This window comes from Crinia signifera, chromosome 2 (assembly GCF_055691185.1).
Source record: "Crinia signifera chromosome 2, ASM5569118v1, whole genome shotgun sequence".
In the NCBI taxonomy this organism is placed as follows: Eukaryota; Metazoa; Chordata; class Amphibia; order Anura; family Myobatrachidae; genus Crinia; species Crinia signifera.
The window spans coordinates 379,659,470-379,687,411 of NC_139218.1; the positions used below are offsets into that span (position 1 = coordinate 379,659,470).

The 27,942-nt window shown below is 43.6% G+C and overlaps 1 protein-coding gene across 7 annotated transcripts in view; it reads right to left on the reverse strand.

Annotated features, from left to right (window-relative positions):
• FAT3 (FAT atypical cadherin 3) overlaps nt 1-27,942 on the reverse strand; it is a 475,518-nt gene that overhangs the window by 74,428 nt on the left and 373,148 nt on the right. For all 7 annotated transcript variants that reach the window (XM_083170147.1, XM_083170145.1, XM_083170150.1 and 4 more), the window contains 3 exons: nt 24,673-24,948; nt 22,393-22,603; nt 13,095-17,168 (listed from right to left, as the gene is read on the reverse strand). In XM_083170147.1, the coding sequence (XP_083026273.1) occupies nt 13,095-17,168; nt 22,393-22,603; nt 24,673-24,948 (4,561 nt within the window). The remainder of the gene's footprint in view (nt 1-13,094; nt 17,169-22,392; nt 22,604-24,672; nt 24,949-27,942) is intronic.

Consider the following 27,942-nt stretch of genomic DNA (forward strand, 5'->3'; position numbering starts at 1 on the left):
ATTAATACGTGTTATGTACAGCTGTGCAGCATCCCTGATTATTAGGTTTGCAAAAAAAAAAAGTTGACGTGACATAAGAAAGACGCGTTAGTGCTAAATAGCCCTAACGAGGGGTCATTTCTGGAACAGTTCAAAGATAAGCATTTTAATTAGATAGAATTTATCAGAATGAAGGCTGGTAAGGAGAGCGACAGACGAAGCGGAACAACCTTGTATTAGCCTGGAACACTGACATTGAAAGTGGCAATAACACTTTTCCACACCATTACACGGCACAGACAGATCCTCATGGATAGGCTGTGATTTCTTATTAAGTCGCAGGCAATGTCAATCTATCTGAAATAGTGTTTATTCTGTAAGTTCTTCATGTTCTTCAATAATCACAGTATTGTTTTTTTTATATTTGGGATATTTTTGGCTCTTTGAGGGCGTTCTTGAGAGTTGCAAGTGAGCGTAATATGATAAGACTACAGTCACTATGTCGATACTGAGTGGGTGAGCTGGGAAGTAAATACCTGGGCCTATAGGAGGGGCCAAGCTGTCCCTTAATCTGGTCACGCTCCCCACAGTACTCGGCCTAGGGATGGTCATCATTGCCATCTATGGTTGCCATTGATGTCAATAGTGCACATTTCCATCAATAGTGGCTTACTCTGCAATGGATCATCCATTTACTATGAGGATTTGCATGTGGGCCAATCAAAACATTGGGCGTGGCTTCATGGGTGTCGATGGCAGAGCTATGCTGTGTCCCGGTCCCTTGGGGAAAAAGGCAAAAAAAAAAAACCCGAATTGTTTATGCTTGACATGGATGGGGGGAAACCATCTGGTTTTCCCCATCGATGGGAAAACTATTCTACATCGACCATAAACCATTGATTATTTGGAATCATCGATGGTTGATGGCCATCCCTACCTGGGTCCAGTTTTTTGTCAATAGCCGACTGTGACTATGTAGACAGGAGAAAGTGTTCGCTGGGATCTAGACACGTTATAATGCTACATGAAGTATTTTAACCCATGCAGTCATTATAACTTTAAACATGCAGGTTCAAAGCTATAATGGTTTAATTAGCATTATAACCACGTCAGAATCCTGGTCTACATATTGTAGTCACTGTCAACTAGTCTGTAGATGTCATACAGTTACATTATAGTCAATGGTCGGACAGTGCAAACATTAAGGACCCAACTCAAGTAGTCTAACTGATGCCAAATGCACAGTGGGAGTGATTACAGTGAATTTGCATAAATGGGTGTGTCTTTAAAATTTGAACCAATCACTTGCAGGCATCATCATCATCAATGTTACAATGAAGCTGGGTACACACTAGGTGATTCCTTCCTTGACGATTTCCCTTAACTCCGGATTAAACGATATTGTGGATACACACTGAACAATACCGATAATGATATAATTCGGTGACATCATCGGGTCCCCACTTTGTACATGCAGTTATTGACAATATAGTCAAATTGAACAGCATGTACAGACGATGAAGGACTTTGTTAACTGAAGCGGGCATTGTTAACGACACACAAAGCGATATCGCACAGAAGGGATAAATATGAGGGATATAGTCTAAAATACCAATAGTGTGTACGGGACTTAACTCCAGGGTGAGAGATCACACCAGCCAGACGCCTGCCGCTTGCAAGTTTTCTCCGGACAGTTTTGTCCCATTTCACGAGAGACAAGCTCAAGGCACTACAGAACGGAAGTAACAGCACATCTCAAAACAGCGACGGAATTGCCGGACTGTAAGAATGCAGCGCCATAAATTACACTTTGTTCCTAACAAACAGGTATATTGCTGCAAAATAAAACTTTACGAGCCCCAGTTTTAATAAGTGGCTCTCAAGAGGTGAACAGCTTGGTAGGTGGTTTATAGTCATCATACAGGTAAAATTAAAGTTCTCCGCTTCTTTCAATGTTTTACTATCAATTTATAGCTCAAAGTGTATGTACGGCTAAGGAAATAGGTTGCATGTCCCTTATAAGCAGAGGTGTCGAGTAATGTGTAATTCATTCGCTGTTCTTCGCGGAGCGCTGCGCGCGCTGTACGGAAATGATCTCTTAAGGACTGGCATTTGGAGGTCATAGAGAGCGTTCTGCTCTGTGACTGCAGCACTTGTCACAATGTGAGTGGAAACAATGGCCATTCATCAACCGAGATATATACCGTATATATACGGAACATTACAGCTATGAAGGATCTGTACGGTTCTAAGATTTACAGTCTGTGAGGAAAGATAAGGGCAAATGAATGCTACGGATCTATACTGTATGTTCCATAAAACAGGGGCAAGACTGCCTGCAGCCAATCCACAGCGCCACAGAGATAATATTACAATGGTAATTAAGGGATGATTGTCAGATACGGGGTGAGATTTAATAGGGTGTGATTTTTTTTTAGAACATGCCAGAAATCATTTGCAATTTCTTGACATTTTTTATTACCGGAAACGTGTTTTATTTGGTACTTGTTTCCTAGCACGGCCACAATCGTATGGATCGTGTACCTTTAAGTTAAGGTACACGATCCATACGATGGACCCGATTTCCTTTGAAATCAGGTCCATTTTGCCGGCTAGGACACAATATCGGGGGCATCGCGTCGGTCGGGACCATTAACATTGGTCCCGACGCGACCGACGCGATGCCCCCGATTTCCCCATAGGCTTCAATGTTAAAAAATATTCGGGCTCGGTGGCTCGCTGCGCTCGCCACACTATTCTATTCTCAACTCCACGCCCTAGTGGATAGTAGGGGAATGAAAAGGTCGGAGGACGCGCACCGCCGCCCCTCGCGGGCTCGCTGCGCTCGCCACGCTTCGGCGTCTATCGTGGGGTGGGGTTTACGGCGTTAAATTTGGGGGGGTTGGGAATATTTTACATTGAATCCAATGTAAAATCGGGTCCCAGGGACCCGATTTACATTTCATTCAATAAAAAAATCGGGTCCAAAATCGGTCGGTCGCGTCGATCGCATCGCATGCGACCAAATCGCATGCGATGCGATCGACCCGATTTTTCCGACACGACCACCCCGATGTAAATCGGTGTGGCCGTGCTAGGAAACAAGTACCTTTTATTTTTAGTGATTTTGTAGTGCGGTTTTTCATAAATAAATTTAAAAATAAAAAAATGGCGTGAGGTCCCCCCTCCCATGAGCATACGAGCCCCAGGCTCTTCACAAGTACGGGTGAACAAAAGTGTTGGGGTCCCACCCCCAAATTTCCGAAACCAGCACCGGGCTCCAACAGCCAGCAGGGTGATGCCACAGTAAAGGGAGACTTTTTAGATTAGCTCTCACAGCCAAAATATCAGGCCCTGGCTGGTCCGTCCTGGACATGGTCCCTGGGGGAGTGGGTATCCCCCCCCCCAATAAAGGGGTGTCCCCCCATGCTTTATCCATCCAGGGCTGAAGCCCAGGACTGCCACCAGCACCCCTGGGTGGGTTGTGCTGTGAAACTACAAGTCCATGCAAGCCTACCCCACATTACATACACTCTTGATTTGAAAAAGCAGAACAGAGAGCTGCGAAACGCGTCCAGAGGCGTTTTGCTGTCACGGCACCCCTGCTATCTGCATCCCGCTCACAATACAGGAGAGTCTATGGTGTGATATCCCGGCAATCTGCGCCAGAACCAGACACGGTACCCTGATAAAACGGTGATCAAACTGTCCGGAGGAGTCCACTGTCACGGCATCTCGGTCACATGTATTCCGCTCACCACACAGGAGAGTCTGAGGTGTAACATCCCGGCAATTCACGCCAGAACCAGACACGGCACCCTGACAAAACTGAGCTTATTTGCCACTTTACTACAATTCTCTAGCGGCAACCACCTGAGGTCACGGCCATCGCTGTAGCAGAGAGCAAGACCGTCTTCACGCAAGCAGCCGCCCTCAGTTGACATTGCCGGTGCAGGGAAGATAAGCCGGGTGCTAGTCAAGACAAGCTGAAAACCTTGATGGTAAATTCAGCCAAGAATCTATCCCCAGATTTGGTGAAAGGGATAACAACTATTGGAGGTAATATAACGATGTTTTCTATCTACTGTATATGGCCAGTCAGAGACATACTGCATATAATTACTGAATGACTGTTTATTTACCAAGAAACACGGCCAACAATAATAACTGTTGCTGAATTCAAAATTAATCTGGACATTATTATAATAAAGTAAAAAAGGATTTACTATATGTCTTGGATTTTACTGGCATTCAGGTCACTGTCTATCAATTGTATTATTATATGTACTGTTTATGTGTTTGTCAATAAATGTTATTATCTTGTGCATCCCTTGAGCGCCCCACGGTCTTTATCCCACATTACTTGGAGAACCACAAGTCCCAGCATGTAGTGCAATAAAGGGACCGCTGGTTCCAAAAACCTACATTTTTTTAAATTTATTTATACTTTTAAACTTTTTTTGGAAAGAACCATGCACAGATCAGTGAGATTCATGCATGGTTCTGTCCCCCCAAAAAATTAAACTCGCCCTCCAAGAAGCAGGTCTATTGTTGCTGTGATTTTTGGTCATGTTTAGGGTGTGATTTGAAAAACTGCACCCTATTACATTTGCGATTTTGATGTTTGAAAACATCTGGATGCGATTATGAATGCACACTTTTTTGCTCACTGCAACACATGAGATTTTGTAACACAAATGGCATCTTATTACATGTGCGATTTGCTGCAAAAGTGCAAATTCGGCCGATTTTGACCAAAAATTTGCAGTCTAAAACATCGCACCCCATTACATCTTGTCCATGATGTGAGAAGGAGGCAGCAGGAATCCACAGATTATGGACAACCAAATAAAATCTTCAGAGCCACACAATTACATCATCTGCCCTTTAGGACCCAGGTAGGGTGGCCAATCCCGGGATTAAGCCCAAAAAAAGCCAGGATGAGACGCTTCCCTGCTGTTCCCGATGCCAAACAGTCAATCCGCCCACCTACATGTGATGTCATGATGTTAGTCCGCATGCCCGCACACACTGCTCAGCTCTGTCCCCCTCCCATGTGTGCTCCACTGGCCCAGCGGGGGACAAAACGTTTTCACCATGCCCTGCTCACCTAAAAAGTGGGCAGGCCCAAAAACACTGGGGCCTATTGGTGAATCCCCTGTTCCTAGCCTGCATACACTAAATGCTCTTCTAAAGGGGAATTATTACTGATACTTCATTTGTTTAAAAGTACAATCCCGAATCAGCGGCAATGTCACATAAAGGGGGGAGAGGAAAGAAATTCAATTAAAGTCTGTTGTTGCCTGATGCCGCCGTGTAGTAAAATTAGCTTAAAGCAAGTCCAGAGGCATTTTAACAGTGAGCTGATTAAATATCACACAGATTCCCTTCCCTGATCATATGCTAACAATACGCAGCCTTCCAACGCCCGCACCACACTTGTAATTCATCCAGGTTTGCAACTGGCTCAATATCATTTCATTGTAATCGCTATTAAAACAAACCAAGTGGATCTCATTATATTTACAATTATTATTGGTTTTAGTAAACCTCTGTTATAACGTAAAACATATAATGGAATGTATCATTTCAATGTGGCAGAAGTATTACTGAGCAGATAAGCGCTACGCATTTCACTCGCTTGCTGGAATAATTGCATTGATTTATACTTCATAGTAAACGTAGTCTGTAGTCCGCTGGGAGTCGTGACAGCAGGTGGCTGACGTTTCTGCGCGTATGCACGCTGGCGCCTTGGACGATGCGGGGAAACGGCATACACAGATACAGTATATACAGATACGGTTCTCATATCGTACATTAAGCAGGAGGTGCCTGGAGCGAGTGAGCTGTGAGGTCCCGCGCAACTATGTTAGCGTCGGGCCGTAAGATGCACAAGCAAACTCTGCTGATTAAAATGATATGCTCTTACCACGTATTCTGTCACTTGGGGCCTGATTCAGACCTGCTCGCTATGCTGCAGATGTGCACAGCCTAGCGAACAAGTAAGCGCTGCCTGCCCCCCCCCACCCCCGCCGCGCTAGTCCCCTTTCTAAAATGTGACGTCAGCCACCCGCCACCAGCCCTGCGTTCGTAGGGGAACGCCAAGCGATTCCCATAAAACGATGGGCGTTACCCAGATACCTCCCCCGGCCCTCCCTTCCCGGAGCAAATGGCTTGGCGAGTGTGATACATTGGGGACAGGGACGAATTTGGACCCAAATGAACCGGTCTGAATCAGACCCCTAATGCCGCCTTTCCTGCTGGAGCTATGAAAAAAATGCTAATAATAATAATGTAAGTATTGTTCTCACAATGGCTGCTTCTGCTTGGGTGTAGATGAAAGGGTCGACGGTGTCTTGGTTAACAGCCATTAGGTCAACACCCAACGGTCGACATACAGCAAGTCAACATTGAGAAAAGGTTGACACGCACCAGGTCCACACACATTTACAAAAGTTCAACATGCACTAGGTTGTCATAGACAAAAGGCTGACACAAGCCATAGGTCGACATGGCAATTATCAACACATGAAGAGATCAACATGCATTTTTCCTTCTTTTTTTTTTTGCCATTTTTTGTTCGACTTTCTCATACTTTAACGTCCACGTGGACCGGGTTGGAGACGGTAGTGGCCCAAAGCACAGCAAGTGACGCAAGCCACCGTCAGGTGTTAAAGCTGACACTGAAAAGACGTGACAAACTACTGTCAAACTCTTCAGGTTTGGACCGTTTCCCATGTCAACTTTTCGATTCTATTGACCTTTGGCCTGTGTCAATCTTTCGATCATTTGTCAATGTTGACCTACTACATCGACCTATCCCATGGATACCTTCTGCTGTGGAAGTGTAAGCACTGAGCGCACTATAACAAAACAGAGCGCTGATCTCATATGGGGGAGATGTATCATAGCTTGGAGTTGATAGTTATCGTACTAGCCGGCCATTTTTCCAACATAGGGGTGAATTCAATGCTCTGACAGTGAGCTATATGGCTTAGCAGTGCCGATAGCTCGCAGTCAGAGTATTCAACGCACTCCCCTTCACTCGCCGTCTTCATCGCACCTGTTCCCTGAGGCAAGGTGGAGAATGTGCGGCCATCAAAAGGGCCGGGGTTCATCACAAATTGCAGCGAACCTCGCCGTTTCTCACAAACATTGAATATGGCGAGGGGGTTGGATGGCGAGGATGTATTTTTTTCGCTGAAAATAAGCCAAACCCCCCATCGCCGCCCGCATTGAATGCACCTTATAGCCTGTAACATGACAGTTAGAGACTGATTGTTCGGCACTTGATCTATTGATCTATAAGTTTGATACACCTACCCCATAGCCACCAGAGGATCTGTCAGTCCCACAGTAAGGTTACCTTCTCTGAAGTTGAGAAGATTCTTACTGTATAAAGACCCCTTACCGCAGGAATCAGTCAGTCGGCTAAGATACGGTAGGACATACTTGCCCACTCATCCGTATTGGCTGGGAGTCTTGAAAAATATGGTAGATGTTCGCGCCCCTCCTGTTTTGCTGGGTGGGCCCCAAGTTCCCTGGTGCCCGCCCAGTGATTCTATAGGTGTGCCCTACGTTTTTTGTGGGCAAGCTGGGTGTCCACCCCAGAACACATGAAAACATGCCGAAGTCGCTCGCAACGGGCGGCACATGTGCCGTCCCCCATCATGGTCAGCAGGCGAATTCGCTGCTCTACATTGTCCCCCTACATCTATTCCTACCTGTGGAGACCGGATACACCTGGATCTACAATTTAACTAATTCAGCTGCCTATATCTAACAATTAGCGGGAAACATTTATGAAAACTGTCGCATTTCATTTCAGAACTATTTCTCCCCCCCCCCCCCCAAACAAAATACACTTTGTTGTTGACAAAAACAAAAAGTTGTTCCCAAAGTGATTATCATAATAATGTTCCGTTCTGCGCAGCTCGTCCAAAACCACACGGTACAAAGCAGCAGGATCTATATAGAGAAAGAGCGGGTCTAATAGTTATTATTAATTACCCTAATTAACGGAAAGAATGATGTATTCCAGAAATTATGTAGCGGGAAGGACAAACTTTATGAGCCATGAATTCATTATCCTTATTTGTTCAGTCAACACTAGGATAGAATATAAAAGGGGTAATGTACGGTGATTAATAAAAAAAACAAAAGTGCGGTAAATATAACTATAAATATAACTTCCTCCGTGTCCCGTTATCAGAGGCGATCAGCAGGTGGCTGGAGAAAATAGGTTCTACAGTTATGTATTTAGTATAAACAATGCAAGCGTATATATTTTACTGTGTATGTGTCGTTGCCATGAGCAACCTACTTAGCGGATGCAAACTTCTTTTACTGACAAGTTATTGTGGGGGGAAAAAAACTGATATACCCAGGTGAGTAAAAGTATTTGTGTAAACTTTCGTGGATTCTCTGAGAAATTACATTTTTGTAGGTTTGCCTCACTATTTAAATCTTTGGATTAGAGGGGGTGATTTTAGATGTTTGAAAATGATAGAGTGCGGCAGTTGCCAACGTTGGACATGCCTGCATTACACCTTCGTAGGTTTGTGAAGAATTATTGTCCATCTGTGCAGGCGGTTTCTGTGACCATTCCGTGGCCACTTATTGCTTCCTGTGATAGCTTTGCATGGTTCCAATACTTTAATACAGTGGTTCCCAAACTCAGTCCTCAGGACCTAACACAGTTCCCGTTTTTCAGGTCACCCGACAGGTGCACTCATTACTGACTGACACATTTTAAAAAATCCACAAATGGAGCTAATTATTTCACTTAATTCTGTAAGGAGACCTGCATGCACTGTGTGGGGTCCTGAGGACCGACTTTGAGAACCTGTGCCTTAATATTTGGTGTACAAGTGAGTACAGCCTCCTATCTTATTTACACCAAACTGCCTACTGTGGGAGACTTCCAATTTATCAAGCACCCACAGAAGAGGAGTCGCATCTCCTGAATCCTGCCCAGTGAAGTGGGCAGTATAAGGAGATTAACAGGGGATTCCCAGCAATGAATGGAGAGGGCGGAGCTTACAGATGCATATGTGTTTAGCCCCACCCTTGCAAATTACCCACTAATCCCAATGATTTGGGGAAGGGGGCCGTGCTAGTGACATCCCTGCCCCCAAAGTTCCAAACATGAATGGATGTAATTCCGCCCAAGTTCGGCAGCCGTGCGAGATGTCGGTTGAACAGGGATGTTTTTTAAAGGGGAAATCCCATACAAGGCAAAAATATGCGGCATTACATTTGTCCCATAGTCTTGGAGGAGAGTAGTAGGTAAGTTTGATTTACACTTACACTTTACATACCTATATTTTATACAGTATATGTTGAACTACATAGCTACTTAATCATTTGTTTATTTGGCTTTAAGCCATTTTTTATATGAAAGGCGTTCATGGGCGTTGACTGGAAGTTGCACAGTATAATAGGCCATTCAGTGGGCATGCTTTGGGAGTGTTATGGGTGTGTCGATGCAAGTGGCTGCCTTCCCAGATGCACCACCTCAAGCATAGGGCCACAGTCTGAAGGAAGAACTGCACCTGCCTAAGGACTGATGCAAGAATTGTGTGACCAATGGTGGGGTATAAGAGCGCACTAATTGGTAATAGCTGTAAATAATGGCTGTTCAAACTCCTAGCTGTGAGCCTGGCTTCTATGGGCTGCGTTGGCTGCAGCCCATAGAAGCGGGATAGGGCTGCATGGTAAGGTAGGAAGTGGCTTCCTACAGGAAGCTGAAGCCAGCTCTCTGCCTATTGCAAGCCGGAATTGCAGTCAATCGCCTGTCATGCAGTTGACTGCAAGGTAGGACTTCAAATAGGAAGTCACTGCCAGTCACAGTGAATCCACTGGCTGGCTTCACTAACATTGGGGAGGTGGCGGATTTTACCTAGAAAAAAAAATAGAAAATATTTCAGGCTTTTTCACCCCTTAAAAACATGTAATTATTAGTCTCTGAGGACCAGAGTTAAAAGCGATAACTGCAGTTTCTGCCAGATTGTTGGTCAGGGATTTTATGATCTAAAGTTCAAAGGACTAAAAGACTTTCCAGGAACTAATGTACAATCCAATTGATTATCTCACAGTTGCCCCACGTAAATGGCTTTGGAAAGAAGTATACGTTTCAAAATAATGAAATCATGAAAACGTAATGCGGGATCTGCAGTTTAACCGATCAATAGTCTTCCACGCAGAAGTTTTACTGCTCTCTGTCCCCCGATGATCCCAATTATCAGTGGTCAAACGGCATTTGACTAGATAATTAGTCATTGTGTTTTGTTGAATGATGGACGTATGTTATACTGTACTACAGCAATGCATAGCATGTCCACGACTCAAAAAGGATGCATCCAGGGCAATGCAATTACACAGCAGCTACAGAGGCGTTGGCCGACGGCTTTGCCAGATGATGAAAGCACATGGTATTATGCTAAAACCTAAATAAAAAAGCTGGACTTGCGCTTTTAACAATCATTTAAGTGTAGCACGTTTATTGGTGCGTTGCTGACAGGCAAACAGTCTTACATTACGCTATGTGCTACGACTTGTCATCAGAAATACAACAGGCATCACAAATCAGATTACTTTACACAGCGTTCAGTGTTCTGTTCCTCCAGGCAGACCAGCCAGATTCCTATCCCAGCTGTACCAGTACAGCCGCAGTTTATTTACATGTGCACATCTGTTTATATGGACTCTGGAAGCCAAAAGTTAAACAGTTCATCACTTGCACAAGGTAGAATTCGAGAGACCGAGACCGTTATTGCAGATCAAGTTAACGAATTGGTGGCCAATTTCTGCAGCGCATTCAGGGGCAATTAGTACTTTGTACAGTACAATAAATTCTGAACTCTCCATTAGAAAATATGTTGCGATGATCTTAATACCCTGCAAGAGATTGACTAATAACTAACGGGCATAATTCAGCAGGGATCACTAAACTACTGAAAAGCAGCTGCTGCGATCAAATAGTCGCCGCCCACAAAGAAAGAACGAACATACGCCCACTGCAGAAATTGGGAATGCATCGCAAAACGCAATGTATATGACGATCCAATCACAATTAGCGCCAGTCAAAGGCTTCCACCATTCTGCTAAAGCAACGGGCTGGAAGTGGTCATCGCTGCCAGCAGAGACCCACCCGAAAACGCATGGGCACCCGTTTCGACAAACGCATCTACAAAACACCATGTTTTCTCAATTCTATCTTCCTGTCAATCAAAATGTGACTTCATTGAAGCCGAATGCAAATGTAGAATTGTTTGCAAATAGCGGAGGCACGTGCACGATGCTAAACTTATGTATGCGCAGTTGTTCGATAATCGGGTGGATTGCATTTTTTCTCAACTTAGCCACCCATGCTGAATCAGGTATATGTTTTATATACATAGATATATAAGCTGTGTGTTCTAAGGTCAAGTGTCAGGTTTTTATGTAGCATAATTGTACCTAGGTCATTACTAGGTCTGCTACCTTGTAGAAAAATGCACAAACGCTTGCCACTGTGTTTGTGCATGTGTGAGAGAAAGAGATGTAGTTTCACTCACTGCCAAAAGATGGCAGTGTTTTCTAGACACACGGACACCAGACAATCATATACTGTATATAGATGACTAGTTAAAAAAGCCTATCAAAATGACGGCTTCTGCAATGTACTTTCACTGTGACAGTGTTTACTTTCACTTTGAGCTGTGACAGGTTTTAGCCCAGAAACTCTCCACTCCACCCCCAGTCCCTATCTGCTCCTTCCTACAATCTCTGTTTTCATAGCTCCCTCTCTTCATATTCAGCAACTTTGAAACAGATCAGGGTCCCTGCAAAAATTGCTTTCACTTTATGTTATGACATCTTTTTGCACACAAAGGAGTCATTTGGTCCGTCGAATGGCCTCTAGTGGTCACTGGCGGTACTTCACCTCATAGAGGTGAGGAGTAGTTAGCAAGACAGCTGTTTTTTGGGTTGCAATGGGTGCGTTTGATGTAAAAATGGTAAACTGATTTAACGGCACCTGCACAATCTGTTAGTCTGACAGGCAAAAGCGTCAGAAGCGCTATGCGCCTCTGGGACCCCTCAATTCCCCAATCCCCCTGCCGCTGGCAGCCAGAGGGAGAGGTCAGAGAGGAACAGGCTGCAGTGGTGGCCGGTGTGCGGGCAGAAGATTTCACAACTCCCATTCAAATCAAAGATCTCAGCCAATCATTGGTCACCCATTGATTTGAATGGGAGTTTTGAAGTCTCCTGCCCGCTGCTACCGCAGCCTGTTCCTTGCTGGCTCCTCTCGGCAGCGAGAGGAGGATTAATAGGGGGTCTTGGAGGCGCATTCCCTTGAACTCCCCCGGCAGATCCCCGGGAGTCCTTTATGCATGCGATACATCAAATGTATAAATGGCACATCAAGTGTATTGTATGGAACTCCACCTGGGGAGCTGCCAGTGAAGTTCAAGGGATATCGGGTCCGACTTCAGACCTTAACTCTTTCTCTGCACATATTACATCTGCCCCACTTGCAGTGCACATGGTTTTGCCCATCTTGTAAACAAATTTGCCTTGCAATCAAGACCGACCCGAGATACAACACAGAATTGCTCTGTGGCACATTTGCATCCAGATCGAATAGCAGAGCTACAGTAAAAGGGTTCCTATCCACAGCAAACAGAAATAAATTACTCAACCAAGATGATATACTGTATAAAGCAGTATCCTATTAGCAGGGACACTTTACTGCTGCTGATATATTCGCAGGGCGCAGTCCTACTAACCCCGATGCCAGAATCCTGATACCCGCATAATGAGGCACGCAAAGCATAGTCCCCAATAAGCAGCCACCAAACCCCCGATAAGACATGTGATAGTAGAGATATCCTGCAATTACGGGTCCATTTTCAGCCAATAAAAGGCCTCTAACAGGATACCGTGATATCAGGCCATTTTTATTAGCTGAAAATGCATTGGGCTAATTGGCCACATACTCCTTTCCCTATAGAATCATAAAGCAATGTACAGTATTTAATGGAAGTTGGGAAACTACAAAGGGTACAGTCTAGTCATCATTAACTTCCCCTTGCACTATTTTAATTAAAAGCCATTGCAAAGTAATGACTTACCAGTAATATGGTAGCTCACTTGACGATTTATATCGGAGGTGTCTTCATCCCAAGTACTGAGTATAGCAACCACCTCTCCTGGGGCATCGCTTTCCTTCACAGATCCTTTGTACACTTCCTGTTCAAAGATGGGACCATTGTCATTGACATCGGTGACAGTCACTGAGACTATGGTGGAGGATGAAAAAGACAAAGCCTCTCCGAGGTCGGCCGCTACAACACTAAATGTGTAGCTGGGGTTCTTCTCGTGGTCCAGTTCCTTGAGCGTGCTAATAAGACCACTATTTGAATCAATGGTGAATGTTTCTAAGAGCTTGTCTTCTTCCCTCTCTGAGATAAGACTGTAAGTGACCTGCCCATTGGCACCCCAATCTGCATCAACGGCTTTTACTTGGATGACATTGGTTCCTATTGGCATGCCCTCCATTATGACAGCATCATAGTGAGTGGAATCGAACAACGGTTTGTTGTCATTCAGATCTAAAATCTTGACCTCTACATCTACAGTAATTAAAACATCGACTCTATCCAGAAGTACAGTGGCTGCAACCTTGAAATGGAACATGGGTATAGTTTCATGGTCAACTTTTTTGTCCAGTTTCAAAATTCCGGTAGACTTGTCGATGATAAAAATGTTGTCTTTGTTATTTTCAGGAAATTCCCCATTGACTGTGCTGAACAGAGCTTCTTGCATTGGTGTAATATAGAAAGAGTCTATCGTGGTACCAATCATAGTGTCTTCCGGCACGGAAAATGTGTACTGAGGTTGGTTGAAGGTAGGTAGGACAGTTTCAGATGGTACAACATGTATATACACAGGAATAAGGGAGTGTTTCATTGGAATGCCACCATCTACTGCTTTTACGAAAAAAGAAAGAACTGTATTTTTCAATTGGTTAAAATTGCCTTTTGTAACCATCCAACCGTTGTCAGGGTCAATTTCCAAAAGATCGGCTACTGAAACAGAGGCTTCACTGTACAGCGAGTAAGTAATCCGAGAGTTTGCCCCATCATCTTCATCAAAGGCTTGCACCTGAGTCACCAGGTGACCCTTCTCTACATCAGCCTTGACGCTTGCCCGATACTCTGTAGCCTTAAATTGTGGAGCATTATCATTTTCATCCACCACTAGCACTTGGACGGTGCAGAAGGCTGCTCGTCCTCCACCATCCAAGGCTCTTAGTGATATGCTGATGTCCTGCTCCAGCGGATTTTCTCTATCAAGCTTTTCTGTTGTAACAATCTGTCCCAATGTGTCAATGAAGAATCGGTTTTTGGCCAAGTCGTTTATTATTGTATAGGTGATATGTCCATACATGCCTAAATCTCCATCAGTTGCTTTGACGTATATGACTTTAGTACCAATAGGAGCATTTTCTCGAACTTCTGTGACATAGACGCTCTGTGCAAAGATGGGGCTGAAGAGGTTTGCTCCTAGAATCTTCACATGGACCTGTGCAGTGCTGGTAAAGAGGCCATCAGAGACAGAGATATTTAAGCTGTGCATTGGTTCTAATCGTTGCTTACGATGATTAGAGAGGGTGATAACTCCACTCTTGCTATCCATAACAAAATTAACCCGATCGTTCCCAGACAAAATACTGTACTCTAACCGGTCAATATCTGTGCTGTCAGCATCGGAAGCTTGGACGCAGGTCACAAAGTGTCCTCTAGGAGCCAGCTCACTGACGTAAGACTCATAAATCAGCTGATTGAAAACCGGAGGATTGTCATTTAAATCTGTTATATAGATGGTCACAAGCACTTCACTACTTAGGGATGGGATACCACTATCCATAGCCCTGATTCTGAGAGCGCTTTGCTGCGAAACCTCATGGTCCAACAGCCGAGCTGTGAGAATCAAACCACTTGCACTGTCGATGTGAAATGAATCAGTGTTGTTAAAAATGTCTTGAACAATTTGATACCTTATGATCTTATTATTGTCGGAGTCTGCATCTGTGGCTACAACCTGCAGGACAGGTGTCCCGATCAGAGAGCTTTCTGAAAGAGTTGCATTGTACGAAGGAAACTGGAAAACTGGAGCATTATCGTTGACGTCATTCACACTGATATCTACAATGACTTCAGCCCGTGCACTAGTAAGTGAATCACTTGCACGAACAGTCAACCTAAAGGCTGGGGTCAATTCAAAATCTAACGGGCTTACTACACTTAGCACCCCGGTGTCAAAATCTATATTAAACTGGTTATATGAATCTCCATCAACTATTGTGTAAATTATTCCCTGGCCTTCTGGGCTTGTAGCATTAATACTTAAAATTGGTGTGTGCATCTCAACATTTTCGTTTACTGAAGCTGTGTAGAAGGCCTTGTCAAATACTGGCATGGCTTTGTTCACAATGGTAACTGGAAGTTCAACTGAAGCGGAGAGTGAAGGATCTCCACGATCTTTGGCTATTATAACCAACATGTACTCTATGTTGGAGAGATCTGAGTCAAAAGATTTCTTTAATGTCACACTACCGTTTTGTTTGTCGATTTCAAAATGGCCGTAGTCATCTTCTAAAAAGAATGTCAATTCGCCATTTTTACCCTTGTCCTTATCTATAGCGGTAACTTTATAAATAAGAGTCCCTGACTCAGCATCAACCTGGACAGCAGCATAATATGGAAGACCTACAAACACTGGAGCATTGTCATTTACATCCTCAATGTTGACCTTAACGATCACTCGTGCCACTCGGAGGTGGTCTAACTCTCGACTTGCTTCTACCACTAATTCATAGACCTCCTCTACTTCTCTGTCAAATGAAATTCCTGTGGTCTGAATGACCCCAGAGGTGGATTTAATCTTAAACTTATTTCCTGGATTTAATATTGTATATTTTATTGGTTCATTTAGGCGGTGGCCACCAGCATTGACAACTGCAATTTTTGTAATATTAGTGGTATTTTCTGATATAGATGCAGAATAAAAGTCTTGGGTGAAATAAAGACCACTGTCCATGGCTTCTTTTACCAATATGGTCACAATGGCGGTGCTATAAAATTTCCCATCTGAAACTTTGACCATAAGCATGTAATGATCTTTCGATAGGCTGCTGTTCTTTACAGTAATTACTCCACTGGTGGAGTCAATTACAAAGTGATTTAGATTCCCCTCAGTCAAAGCGTAACTCAACTCTGGTGGTATTGCCAAATCTGGATCTCGTGCACTGACTTGTAGAACCTCTACACCATCATAGGTTGGCAGAAGTAATGTTGTTTCAAACACCGCTTCTATGAATACTGGAGGGTTATCGTTGACATCACTTACTTCAATTGAAACTTCAACTGGACTTTCAGCAGTGAGTTGCGGACTCCCACTATCCCTTACATGCACATGGAAGTGGAAGTAAGCTATGGTTTCATGATCCAGGTAAGCTATTGTCCGAATAGCACCTGTGCTGGAATCCACTGTAAAGTACTTCTTGGCCATTGACTCAACAATCTGGTAAACAAGTAAAGCATTCTGGTTGCTGTCTGCATCGGTTGCTTTTATCACCAATGGGTTTTTGTCCATGCTTCTAACTATACTGTTAATTGGGGCAGCTTCACTGATGCTGCCGACGTACTGCGAATTCAGGAAAACTGGTGGGTTGTCATTTTGGTCAAGAATCTGGATGTTGATCGTGGTATTGGAAGCCATACCTGCCATGTTTGTTGCCTGGACAATGAGCTGGTAGGACGATATCCGTTCATAATCAAGTGCTCTTTGAGTGGTTATAACTCCAGAGTACGGGTTGATGGTAAAGGCTCCTTCAGTATTGCCAACTTTGATGTCAAAAACCAATGTGGACTGGCTTATTGCAGACACCAATACAACCGGCGTTCCAACATCTACATTTTCGGCTACATCAGCCTGGTATTCCGCCTGGGTGAATTTGGGACTTGAATTATCCGACATGGATAAGGAAATCCTGACAATAGCTGCCGCAGAGAGTGGTGGGCTTCCACGGTCGGTGACCTTGACCGACAGCACAAACTGACCCATCGTGGACAAATCCGGTTCCTTCGATACAGTGATGATACCCAAAACTGGCTCAATTTTAAACGTGTTCCCAGTGTTACCTATAAAAGAAAAATAAGATTTATGTCAAATACTGTAAAAAAAAATAGTCAAAACAATCACAAAATACTTTACACCATGCTCATGTTGGCCTTAAAACACAAGGTCACTCTGTTGCAAGATGGATTGCATTCTACTACACGTCACCCGTGCCGGATGATGTGCCCAGTGAAGTGTGAAGGGTCCGGTCGCTCGTGACAATTTCTTCTAAGACAAGCTGCGTGTTTCATGCTTAGTAATTGCTGGATATAGACGCGTATATGTTTTATTGGAACAATACAAGAAGACGAGCAGAATTACAAAATTGCTTATGTGCTGATTGCTTTTAATAAAGAACTGGACAGGTTTCCCATCTTCACATGACTTGCTGGCTTGTATATGTCACTGTGCAAATCCTAAATACATCGCTTACTCTTTCTACTTTGAGGCTGTGCTTTATAGTATAGCCGATTAACCAAAAAGCACTGTCATTTATCACAGCTCCCTGTGTGTAATTGTTTCCAGTGCAGAGTATCGGAGAACTGCGCTGTAGCGTAGGTCAATGGAAATAAAGACGGCTGACTAATTATAACAAGAAATCGTTGAAGAGTAAAGAATGTATTGATAGGTGCTGCGGAACCCTTGTAACTCTAATAATAGACTAGTCTAGAACAAGCAAACCCCAAGCATGTAGTAAAAAAAATGCAGGAGGCTCAAAGCCAGTTAATTAAACAGCAACTGCAGGTGGGGTAACCCTTTTGTTAATTAAGATTGAGGTATCAAGCCTTCTAAGTATACAATTTGTCAGAAAAACATTTCAGCTCGTTCCTATCGATATTGGATGTAACGCAATAAGAGCAGTGGTGTAACTTGCGGGTGGTGGACACAGGTGAAAACATATAATTTTAGCCACCCTACTCCACCCCAACCCACGTTCACACTGAAAAATGCTCAGTGCATACACACTGAGTGTTTTTTGCCCGTTTTAGTGATTTTCCCCCGGGGTGGACGACTTTCTATAGCAGGACCCTATTTAAAGCCGTCCACTCTGCCGCTCTTCTACTGGTAATACCAGCAGATGAGCGCCCAGGCCAGCGACGATGCAGGACCGTGCAGCAGCGCTCACCGCTGTCCCGTACACACTGGGCGGCTTTCGAGCTGAAAGCCGCTCAGACGAGTAAACTGAGCTGCCTATCTATTGCTCTCTCATTAAATCAGATTTTCAAATCTGTACCGGATATAAAGCTCAACAAGACTTATTAAAGGGATGTGTCTGCATTTTACCATGAAAAGTGGAAAAATTCAAACTTTCAAGTCCATTAATGATGTAAATGCAGTTTGAACTGCCGATTCCTTATAAGAACCACTGCAGCAGAATACAATGGTTTTCTATCATTCTTTGAAAGGGCAGAGGCAGAATGTGAGACAGAACATCTCCCGTCGGAGCGGAACAAATTCAGAAAGTAGCTGCCAACCGTAGACCGTGTAGGGACGGAGACGAGAACAATTCAGTTACATGGGATGGAAACATAGGAACCTGGGGATGTGGCGGACATGGGCAGGCTACAGCCCGCTGCATTTCCTTGCCATTCACATTCTGGACCTGATCAGACGCAAGCAATGGCTGGGCCTGCTCTGCACGATGCATATGCAGATGGACCGAGACTGAGTGGGGCGATGGTCCACTTTGTCCATCAACCGATCACTCCTCATGGAAGGGGTATTTATATTTCTTAAATATTAGTTAAATAGATGTCATAACTACCGGCTGTTGACATCCCTGCCCTCCCCTAAACCTTCCTCACTGCAACCGAACCCTCTTCCCTGCAACCTAAATTGAACCATACTCCCCCCATCTAACACTACCGTCGAACCCTGTCAAGCTGCCTAACCCTAAGCCCCCTCTAGTGCCCAAACCAAAAAACTCCTCCCCCGCTTACTTACACATACTGTATGAGCATATGTTACTTTAGAGGCATCATGGGAAAAGAACGTACCTTGTAATAATTAGTATTTTGGTAAATGATAAGCACATGTCACATTAGGGCCGTAGCATAATAACAGCCCTGTTAAGCAGGGGCGGAGCCTATCAGCAGCACCCAATCCTGTCAGATAAGTCTGCAGCATTACACCCCCTGCAGGTCCGTAGCTGGTTATGTGTAAAATAGTGAATTATTTGCTTCTTAAGAGAAAACAAACTTTCTTCTTAAATCACTCTATTTAGGTCATTTTTTTAAATGTCAAAATGGCCATATCCTTTATGTCACTAGCGGTAGTGTTCTCAGCCCTGCATCTGTTTGACGTGACTATCCAACTTAATAATTATTCTACTGCTGAATATGATGGGGGCACCCAGCCAGATAGCCTCAGAAAAATGAGCACTCACTACAGAAAAGAGTTTATGGTTCATTAATGATGTTTTTAAGCCCAAAAGATAAGCAGCATCTTACAATATATCAATAATGATATAATGGTCTAGAGAAAAGTAATTAAAAAACGATATGGGTGAGTGACCCTTTCTCTCTCTCTGGGCCATATGTACCAACTGGCAGCCACCGGGCGGGGGGAGCAAGGTAGAGGTTGAGCAGTGCAGCCAGTGCTCCGGACACCAGAGGTCTCACCAGGCAAATGGGGGGGGGGGGGGGGGGTTCAAGAACAGGAAAGAGGGCCCACAATTTCTGATGGAAGCCCTGTGTACTAAGCTTCAAAAGTGGTAAAATGGAGAGTGATAAACTACCAGCCAATCAGCAACTAACTGCCATGCCACCGGCTGTGTTTGAAAAATGACATATAGGAGCTGATTGGGTGGTGGTTTATCACTCGCCACTGTATCACTTTTCAAGGCTTAGTACATCTCTCTCTCTGTATATATACTGTATATATATATATATATATATATACACACACTCTGTACATACTAGCTCAGACCTGTCAGATTTTTGCTCCCTGTGACATTTAGTAAATGTCAGCGATTTCGCAGAGTTTGTCCAAAGTGTGAAATGAAAGTGTGAAGAGAAAGTTTTCCATATAACATTTACAGATACAGAAATCTTAAGTAATTAAACGTTTAAACATTTTCACATCTCCAAAAGACACTGACAAAGTGACGTGTCTTTTAAAAAAAACTTGATATTTTATAGTGTGATTTTGTGTGAAATCCTGACCTGGGGCACATATGCTATTTGCATCGTACAATTTAACATTTCATTAAAAATATGAAGGTATTCAAAACGAGAGCACTTCTGAAAGGCATGGGGGCTTATCCGGCAAATGATACAGAAAATAATTAGCAAAAACTTTTTTTGGCTGGGAATACATGAGGTGAAATTTAATAGGAAGAGAGATTCAGAAATTGAAAGATTTTGTAAGATATCTCCATTTTTTTCATGGTTTTGCAGTGTAAATGATTGCCGCTTTAAAAAAAACCCCAGGAGATTTCTTACCAAATCTCTCACTTTCTAAATCTCTCATCCTATTAAATTTCACCCATGGTTTGAAGAAACAGAATTCACCAAAATAACCAAATTGTGTTTGTGCTTCGCAGATCTCCAGAAAAACAAAAAGTTGAACAAACACAGAATCAAAAATGGTCAAAAAAGTCTTATGGATTTATGGAATATTTGGAGAAAAACATATATATATTTTTGTATGTCATCCATACGCCATGGCTTCACAGTCACCAGATCTCAGCTGAGCTTTTACCGGATATGCTGGAACACTGTTTTCAGAATGCATTTTTCCCAGCATTTTTACCAGCCTTTAATCGAGCGACGTGCTCGATTAGATTCCGCTGGTAGATTCCGTACCGGGGCGCATACAGTCCACCCCAGCATTATGCGGTGACTCAAGTGACTTTACCTTGGTGTTTCTTTTTCCCCTATCGGTATGTTTTAAGTTGGCAGGACAAGCAGGGAAGTTTTAATAAATATGAGTGAATATTAATAACCCACTGCTGAGTACCAAGTGGTTATTTTTTTTTTTTCATATATCCGGCAAGTAGAGTAATACAACCTCGAGGCAGTGCAAACAATGATATGCATGGCTTGTAGTATAAGCAGCCTGTTTAATAACTCTACCATACAGGGCTGCACGGCCTTCTCCAGCTACAGGATAACACGTCCTGCAGCAAAGAACGCTACACATATAGGCTGAGCCGTACAAATGATTTCCTCTCCTACAGATGTTTAAGTGGAAACTCGAGGCCTCCGCTCTGTGCTTTATTATACATTTATATATCTGTATTATTTACATACAAGAAGAAAAGCCGCATAACCCAAAACTTATTAAATCCTCAAAAGTTGGTATTTGAGGCTTTAATTTAACCCCCCCCCCCCCATTTTGCAGTACATGGGAGAAGGGATCACTTACCATATGAAACCAATGGAAGATGTTACATAAAAAAGGCACTTAAAAAATATTAAATCTGAAATCCGTATTATTAAAAATGCACAGATTTAAAAGTACTCGTTTTTACACAAAGTGGAGGCAAACATTTTTATGGGCAATACCATTTTTAATTTAAGTCCAACCATATATATTAGAACTAGTGCATATTTGCTAATATGTTGGTTTCCATATCTTGGAGGGGACAGCTAGGTGGGAGGTGCTGGGGGTGTGGAGCAGGCAGGTGGGCGGAGCAAGGGGGCGTGGAGCCTCAAACTCCTTATTCTGACTCCACCCCCACTTATCAATTCTGCATTTCTCGGCATGTTAAGGCTGGGGCCTCAATGATGCAAGGCAACATGAACAGAATCATCCATACGCCTGAAACGCCCCATTTACTCGGGAGGTGGGCAGTGCCAGACGACTACAGGCGGCCCCCAGGAGACTTGCCTACTTTTCCCGGTAACCTGAGAGAGCCACCCGAGATTTAGATGTCTCCCGGATGTTCCAGGAGAGTATGTAAGTATGAGACAGTGACATCAGTGATGCTCTAGTGATGTCACTAATACTTAGTGATTTGATAGATTACATTCACATGATTCCTGACATTATACAAAATGGCTGCCTCCACCAACTACTCCGGTAACATCAATAAAGTCAATAGGGTTCATAAATTTTAAATCTGATGCAGCCAACAAAATGGCACCATCCCACTCCAGGTGTAGGATACTTGTGCACTCTAACATAGACATAGTATTGTAACATTTGTTGAGGATAGGTAGTAGAATGGCCAAAGTCATATGTACAAATGGAAACATTCAGAGAGAACACCATTTGCCGCACAATAACTCCACCTGTCCTTACCTGTTTCTATAGAATAAATAAGTTCAGCATTTTCTCCTTTGTCTCGGTCTAAGGCTGTGACTTGTATTACTGCAGAGCCTACGGCAGCAGACTCGAACACCGAGGCTTCGTACAGCGGGCTGGTGAAGTACGGGCTGTGGTCGTTAGCGTCTTCCACAGCAACAGTTACCCGAGCCAGGTTCCGTCGGTACGGGAACTCCTGATCTTTGACCTTTGATAAAAAGGAACAAAATTTCGCTGCATTATTAATAAGATGAGCACCGTAAAGTTGCGTAACGGATGTGCATCTTAGGTGTATATATTAGAACAACTGCGTAAAGCTGGACGCAATTGATTTTACAAGGAAAATATAAATGTTGCAAAAATATACAGATTTCCGCACTCTGGTTGGTAATTATTGCATTTTCTAGACTACGAAGAATGGACTTTGCACCTTTGTAACTGATGGGGTAACATATTGTACAGATGGGTGATTTAAGATGGAATTAAATGCATTTTATATACTGTACTTTACATTATGTCCATGCCAAAATATTTTCTCTGAACACAGCAATATCAACAGTGACACCTGCAGGTTGTAAGAAGGAGCTGCACTTAAAACAAATCTATGTGCATGCTCAAATTTTTGCGTGAAACGCATCATTACTGATTGTTGTCTATATGCAAAGTCCTGGCCTGCCCCCGGTTCTTTGGTCATAAGGTTGGATGCATGGAAATGCATGCTTTACAGTATATGTGTGCATTCCCTGTCTGAAAGCAAGCAATGCAAACTCAGGAAAGATAGGCTACTGAAACAGTCAATTAAGCGCATCAAACTCTTTGTCTTTTTTAAGTTCTTAATGGAATTCTTGTGATATAGCTAATACAGTAGCTTAGTTATAGTTTATAGCTGTTTTGTTGACAAGATCGTTACCTACAGTACATTGCTTCTGATTTAATTTTGAAAAAAAAAAAATACATAAGAATATACAGCGAAACAAGTTACATACAATGAATGTTGCATTGTAGAGGTAACTAAACCATAACTGCTCTTAACTTGTTTGTATAGCTCATTGGTACTTCATGGGTGTAACTCATTGTTAACTCGCTGGAATAACTCATTGGTACCTTGTTGGTATAACTCATTGGTAACTCGCTGGTACACCTTTGCTATATCATTGATATAACTCATTGGTTACTTGCTGGAATAACTCATTGGTACCTTGTTGGTATAACTCATTGGTAACTCGCGGGTACACCTTTGGTATATCATTGATATAACTCATTGGTTACTCGCTGGTATAACTCAATGGTACCTTGTTGGTATAACTCATTGGTAACTCGCTGGTACACCTTTGGTATATCATCAATATAACTCATTGGTTACTTGCTGGTATAACTCATTGGTAACCTGCTGGTATAACTTATTGGTAACTCGTTAGTATAACTCATTGGTACTTCATAGGTATCACTCATTGGTAACCCGCTGGTATATAATTAATTGCTACTTCATAGGTATAACGCATTGGTAACTGACTGGTACACCTCATTGTTATCTCATTTATATAACTCATTGGTTACTTGCTGGTATAACTCTTACGTAACTCCCTGGTGTAACTCATTGGTACCTCTTAGGTACAGTTGTAACTGCGCTCATGATTGCTGTGATACGACCTCTTGTGCTACGACAATAGCGGTCAATGGTTTTATATGAGCCACGGGTGCAAATTCAATGCACGCGCATGGTGACAGGATTTCACTAATTGCCACATATGTTGCACGTGGCGATTGGTGCTGTAACGGGTAGCGTGGTAACTAATAGGTATAACTCTGGTAGCTCATTGGTATATGGTACCTCATAGGTACAGTATAACTCATTAGTTCTTTGCAGGTTTAACTTATTGGTACCTTATTAGAATAACTCATTGGTTACCTGCTGGTATTGGTAACCCACAGGTATAACTTATTGGTACCTCATTGGTATAACTCATTGGTACTTTGTGGGTATAACTCATTGGTAATGCACTGGTATAACTCATTGTTACCTTGTTGGTATAACTCATTGGTAACTCACTGGTGCACCTCTGGTATCTTTTTGGTATAACTCATTGGTACAGGTGGAAGAAGAATATACAGTATAAGATACTGATGTTGTTTTTCTTCCCAAACGTGGAAGGCCATATCTAATTGGCAGCATCTCCAGTGCTGTGTCCACATTAATTTAAGTGTTATCATTGGAATCAATATCGAAAAAAAACAAAACTCAAATGAAAAGCCACCAGGGTCCTTGGCAGAACTCACCATTATGGTGAGAATGTGGAGCGCCTGGGTCTCGTGGTCCAGTCTCTCGGCTGTGTACAGAGTGCCAGTGCTGGGATCAATGCGGAACTTTTTCATGCTTAAGGGGTCAATGCTGCTATGGACGATGTAGTTTAATTTGTGGTTTTCATCCTTGTCCGTGGCTCTGATTTGTAAAACCTCAGTATCTGGAAGAATGTCTTCTGAGATGGTGGCGTCGTAACTTGGCTGTGAGAACTCCGGACCATTGTCATTATTGTCAAGAACTCTGATGAGGACCTACAGTAGGAGACAAAAAGAGCAATGTTATAATTTGAACAAGGCATTTATGGATGAGCTCAAGAGGAGTCAAACTGGATTTACTATATCTCTCAGAGTGACAGGTGCGCCACAATGTTTTTAGGTTGGGAGATTATTATTTAATTTTGCCACCCCTAAAATCTTAGCGCGACCAATGCATCACCCCGCGACTGGGACCTCCGTTTTTTACACTTATGCTAAACAAAGTTAGACCAGGCTTTTTTAATGCTCCCTCCCCTACAACTTTCCTGCAAAAATATCTGCAGTTTTTTTCGCCTGGAAGGGGAGGGGCTACAGACGTAATCACTAATCATTGCCAAGCCACTCCCATTTCTCACCTATGTTAATGTTTAAGCAATACCCATAGCTTGAAGAATTCCTAAGCACCTGCATTTCCCCATAAATGTGCGGGCTTGATATATCTTGTTGATTCCTTATGACAATATCCATAATGTTGACATAAAAAATGTCCACATGTCGACAGGCAATATGTAACAATGAACAAAAGCAGTCTCCTAATCTTAACCCTAATACTACTGTAGTCCTAATATTGACATTTTCACTATCCTATGTCAGCATTTTAAATTAAAGTATGTGGACATGTTAGATGTTGACATTTTAACTGTCAGCATCACAACATTTAATATTTTCGTAAAAGAATGAATGTCGACTGCATAACAAATGTGCTTAAATCATGGACAATTTTAAGAGAGGTGCCCCTTTTCCTTTACAGCGGACAAGGCCTTGCAGCATTGCCCTTCAGCCACCGAGTCCAGCCATGGATATAAAGTAAATAAACATGCCAATCATCCCATAATGTCACAATCAATGTTATACCTGTGTAAGAAACACCTGCACTTGGGAAACTGAGTACATGCCCAACACCTGGTTGCATACTTATAGATGGGGGTGCGCAGGGGGATGGGGGTGCGCGGGCAGACACGTTCGCGGGGGGGAATGGTGCGGGGGGGGTCGTGCTTGTAGACCCGCTGCCCTGGGGGTGCGGACAGACCCGCAATGTCGAAACCTGGGCTCACCATGCTTCGGGCAAATCAGAGTCGTCCATGTGTATGGTAAAGTATAAAAGATGTAAAAATCAGGAAAAACCCAGGTCGAATATGGTCATGTTAACACTGAGCGCTCAGTCCCGGCACCACTCAACGAGAAAAGGAGGGGGCCTGGACGAGGAGGCTGAAGACAGGCACCTGCAACCTAGGCATTGGCAAATTATCATCCGTATACCGTATTACACTCAAACTATTTATTGCCAAACCTAAACAGAAAATACTCGGAACAAATGCGAAGCTGAATGGCCCTCCAGCTGTTGTGAAACTACACATCCCAGCATGCCTTGCCAGTTTTGCTATTAGGGAATGCTAAAACTATGGCAAGGCATGCTGGGATGTGCAGTTTCACAACAGCTGGAGGGCCACAGTTTGGACATCCCTGAGTTAAGCCTTTCCTCCTTTCTGCAAGTGCATCAATGTATCCCGGACAGACCCCCCCCCCCCCCTCCAACCCCCCTCCTCTGCTATATAAGATGCTTTCTCTGCTCTTCTCAGCCTGTGCCTCATTAACAGTCAATGCACGTCCCCCGTTACTTGATCAAGTTTCCCACAGTGACAAAAGTTTTAACAAAAGAATCTCTCGGGCCGGCAGTCTCGCCCATTAAAGAGAGTTATAAATTGATACAGAAGTCGGTCATTAAAACGACATCCCAATAAAAAAAAAAAGAAACGGCCGCAAAAAAGTTTTAGAATCTAAAATTTTGGAATAAAACAGGAACAAAGTCCACAGCAGCCATTTGTTTGGTTGCTAGGGAGGAATTGTTCCGCTTCATTCATAAAGTGTGTAGAGAGGCGTTGCCATGGCTGCCAGGAGAAAATATACTGTACTGTATTCATAGAGGGAAAAGACGCCACTCTGAGGTAATTGCTTTGCCAGAGACCTCGGCTATGAAGACCCGGCGCTGTATAGGCTTCTCTTAGACCGCCGTGGCCTGATCTGTTCACTCCGCAACGTAATGTAATTCTCCTACGCGCTTTTCATTTCAAGACTGTCTATACAATTAGGTCCCCTTAGGTCTAATTATTTTCCTGAAACCCAATTTCGTTACCTCGACCCTCCCTCTGGGTCTCTTCAATCATGTGGGTTTCCCACATAATTCCAGCGGAGGCCTGTGTTCCGTTTACTTGTTATGGCCTCTTATCTTTTGCCGGCGGCGTGGGATTGTAGAGCGCGGGGTACTTATACCGACTACGCACCTCTTAACTCTTCTACCGCTGTTCCAGCTCAGATACCGCTTTCGCTGGGCTGGCAATTTCCAGCTTAAACAAATTGCGCTATTTCTGTACATAAAATCAGGTCTCGGCTGCAATTGGTAACTGAGGGCTCGGATTCATTTATTAGGACTTTTGCTATAGTAATAAATGTAATTTATTTTCTCACTAGAATCAACATTTTCAACTTGTTACCGCAAGAAATGAGATTATATAAAAAAATTTCATGATCAATTCTGAACTGCGGGCCTGATTCAGCGATGGCTGCAAATGCCGTTGCAGCGTTTGTACAAAATGATAAGCCTGATTCAGGTCTGTGCGCTACGCTGTGTATACTCGCAGCTAGGGTGGCCAATCTCGGGATCGGCGGGATCCCGGGATTTGGCCCTAAAAAGGCGTATCCAATCCCGGGATTTCGGTATTAGACTGCGCATGCGCAGTCTAATACCGGGCAACGTCTGAGCACTCGCTCAGACGCTGCCCGGCTGTTCCAGACCCCTGCGTGCGGCCTTTGCTGCACAGGCCACGCACGCCGCCCACACTTCTGTCAGTGTCACTCCTCCTGGCCGCACACCCCCCCCCCCTTCTCCTGTGCCGGCCAGCCCGCCCCTTCACCGACGCCGGCCCGCCCGTGCCTTCACCTGCGCCTTCCTCCCGCTGCAGTGCTGATGAGGAGGTGCACAAGCCCGACGGC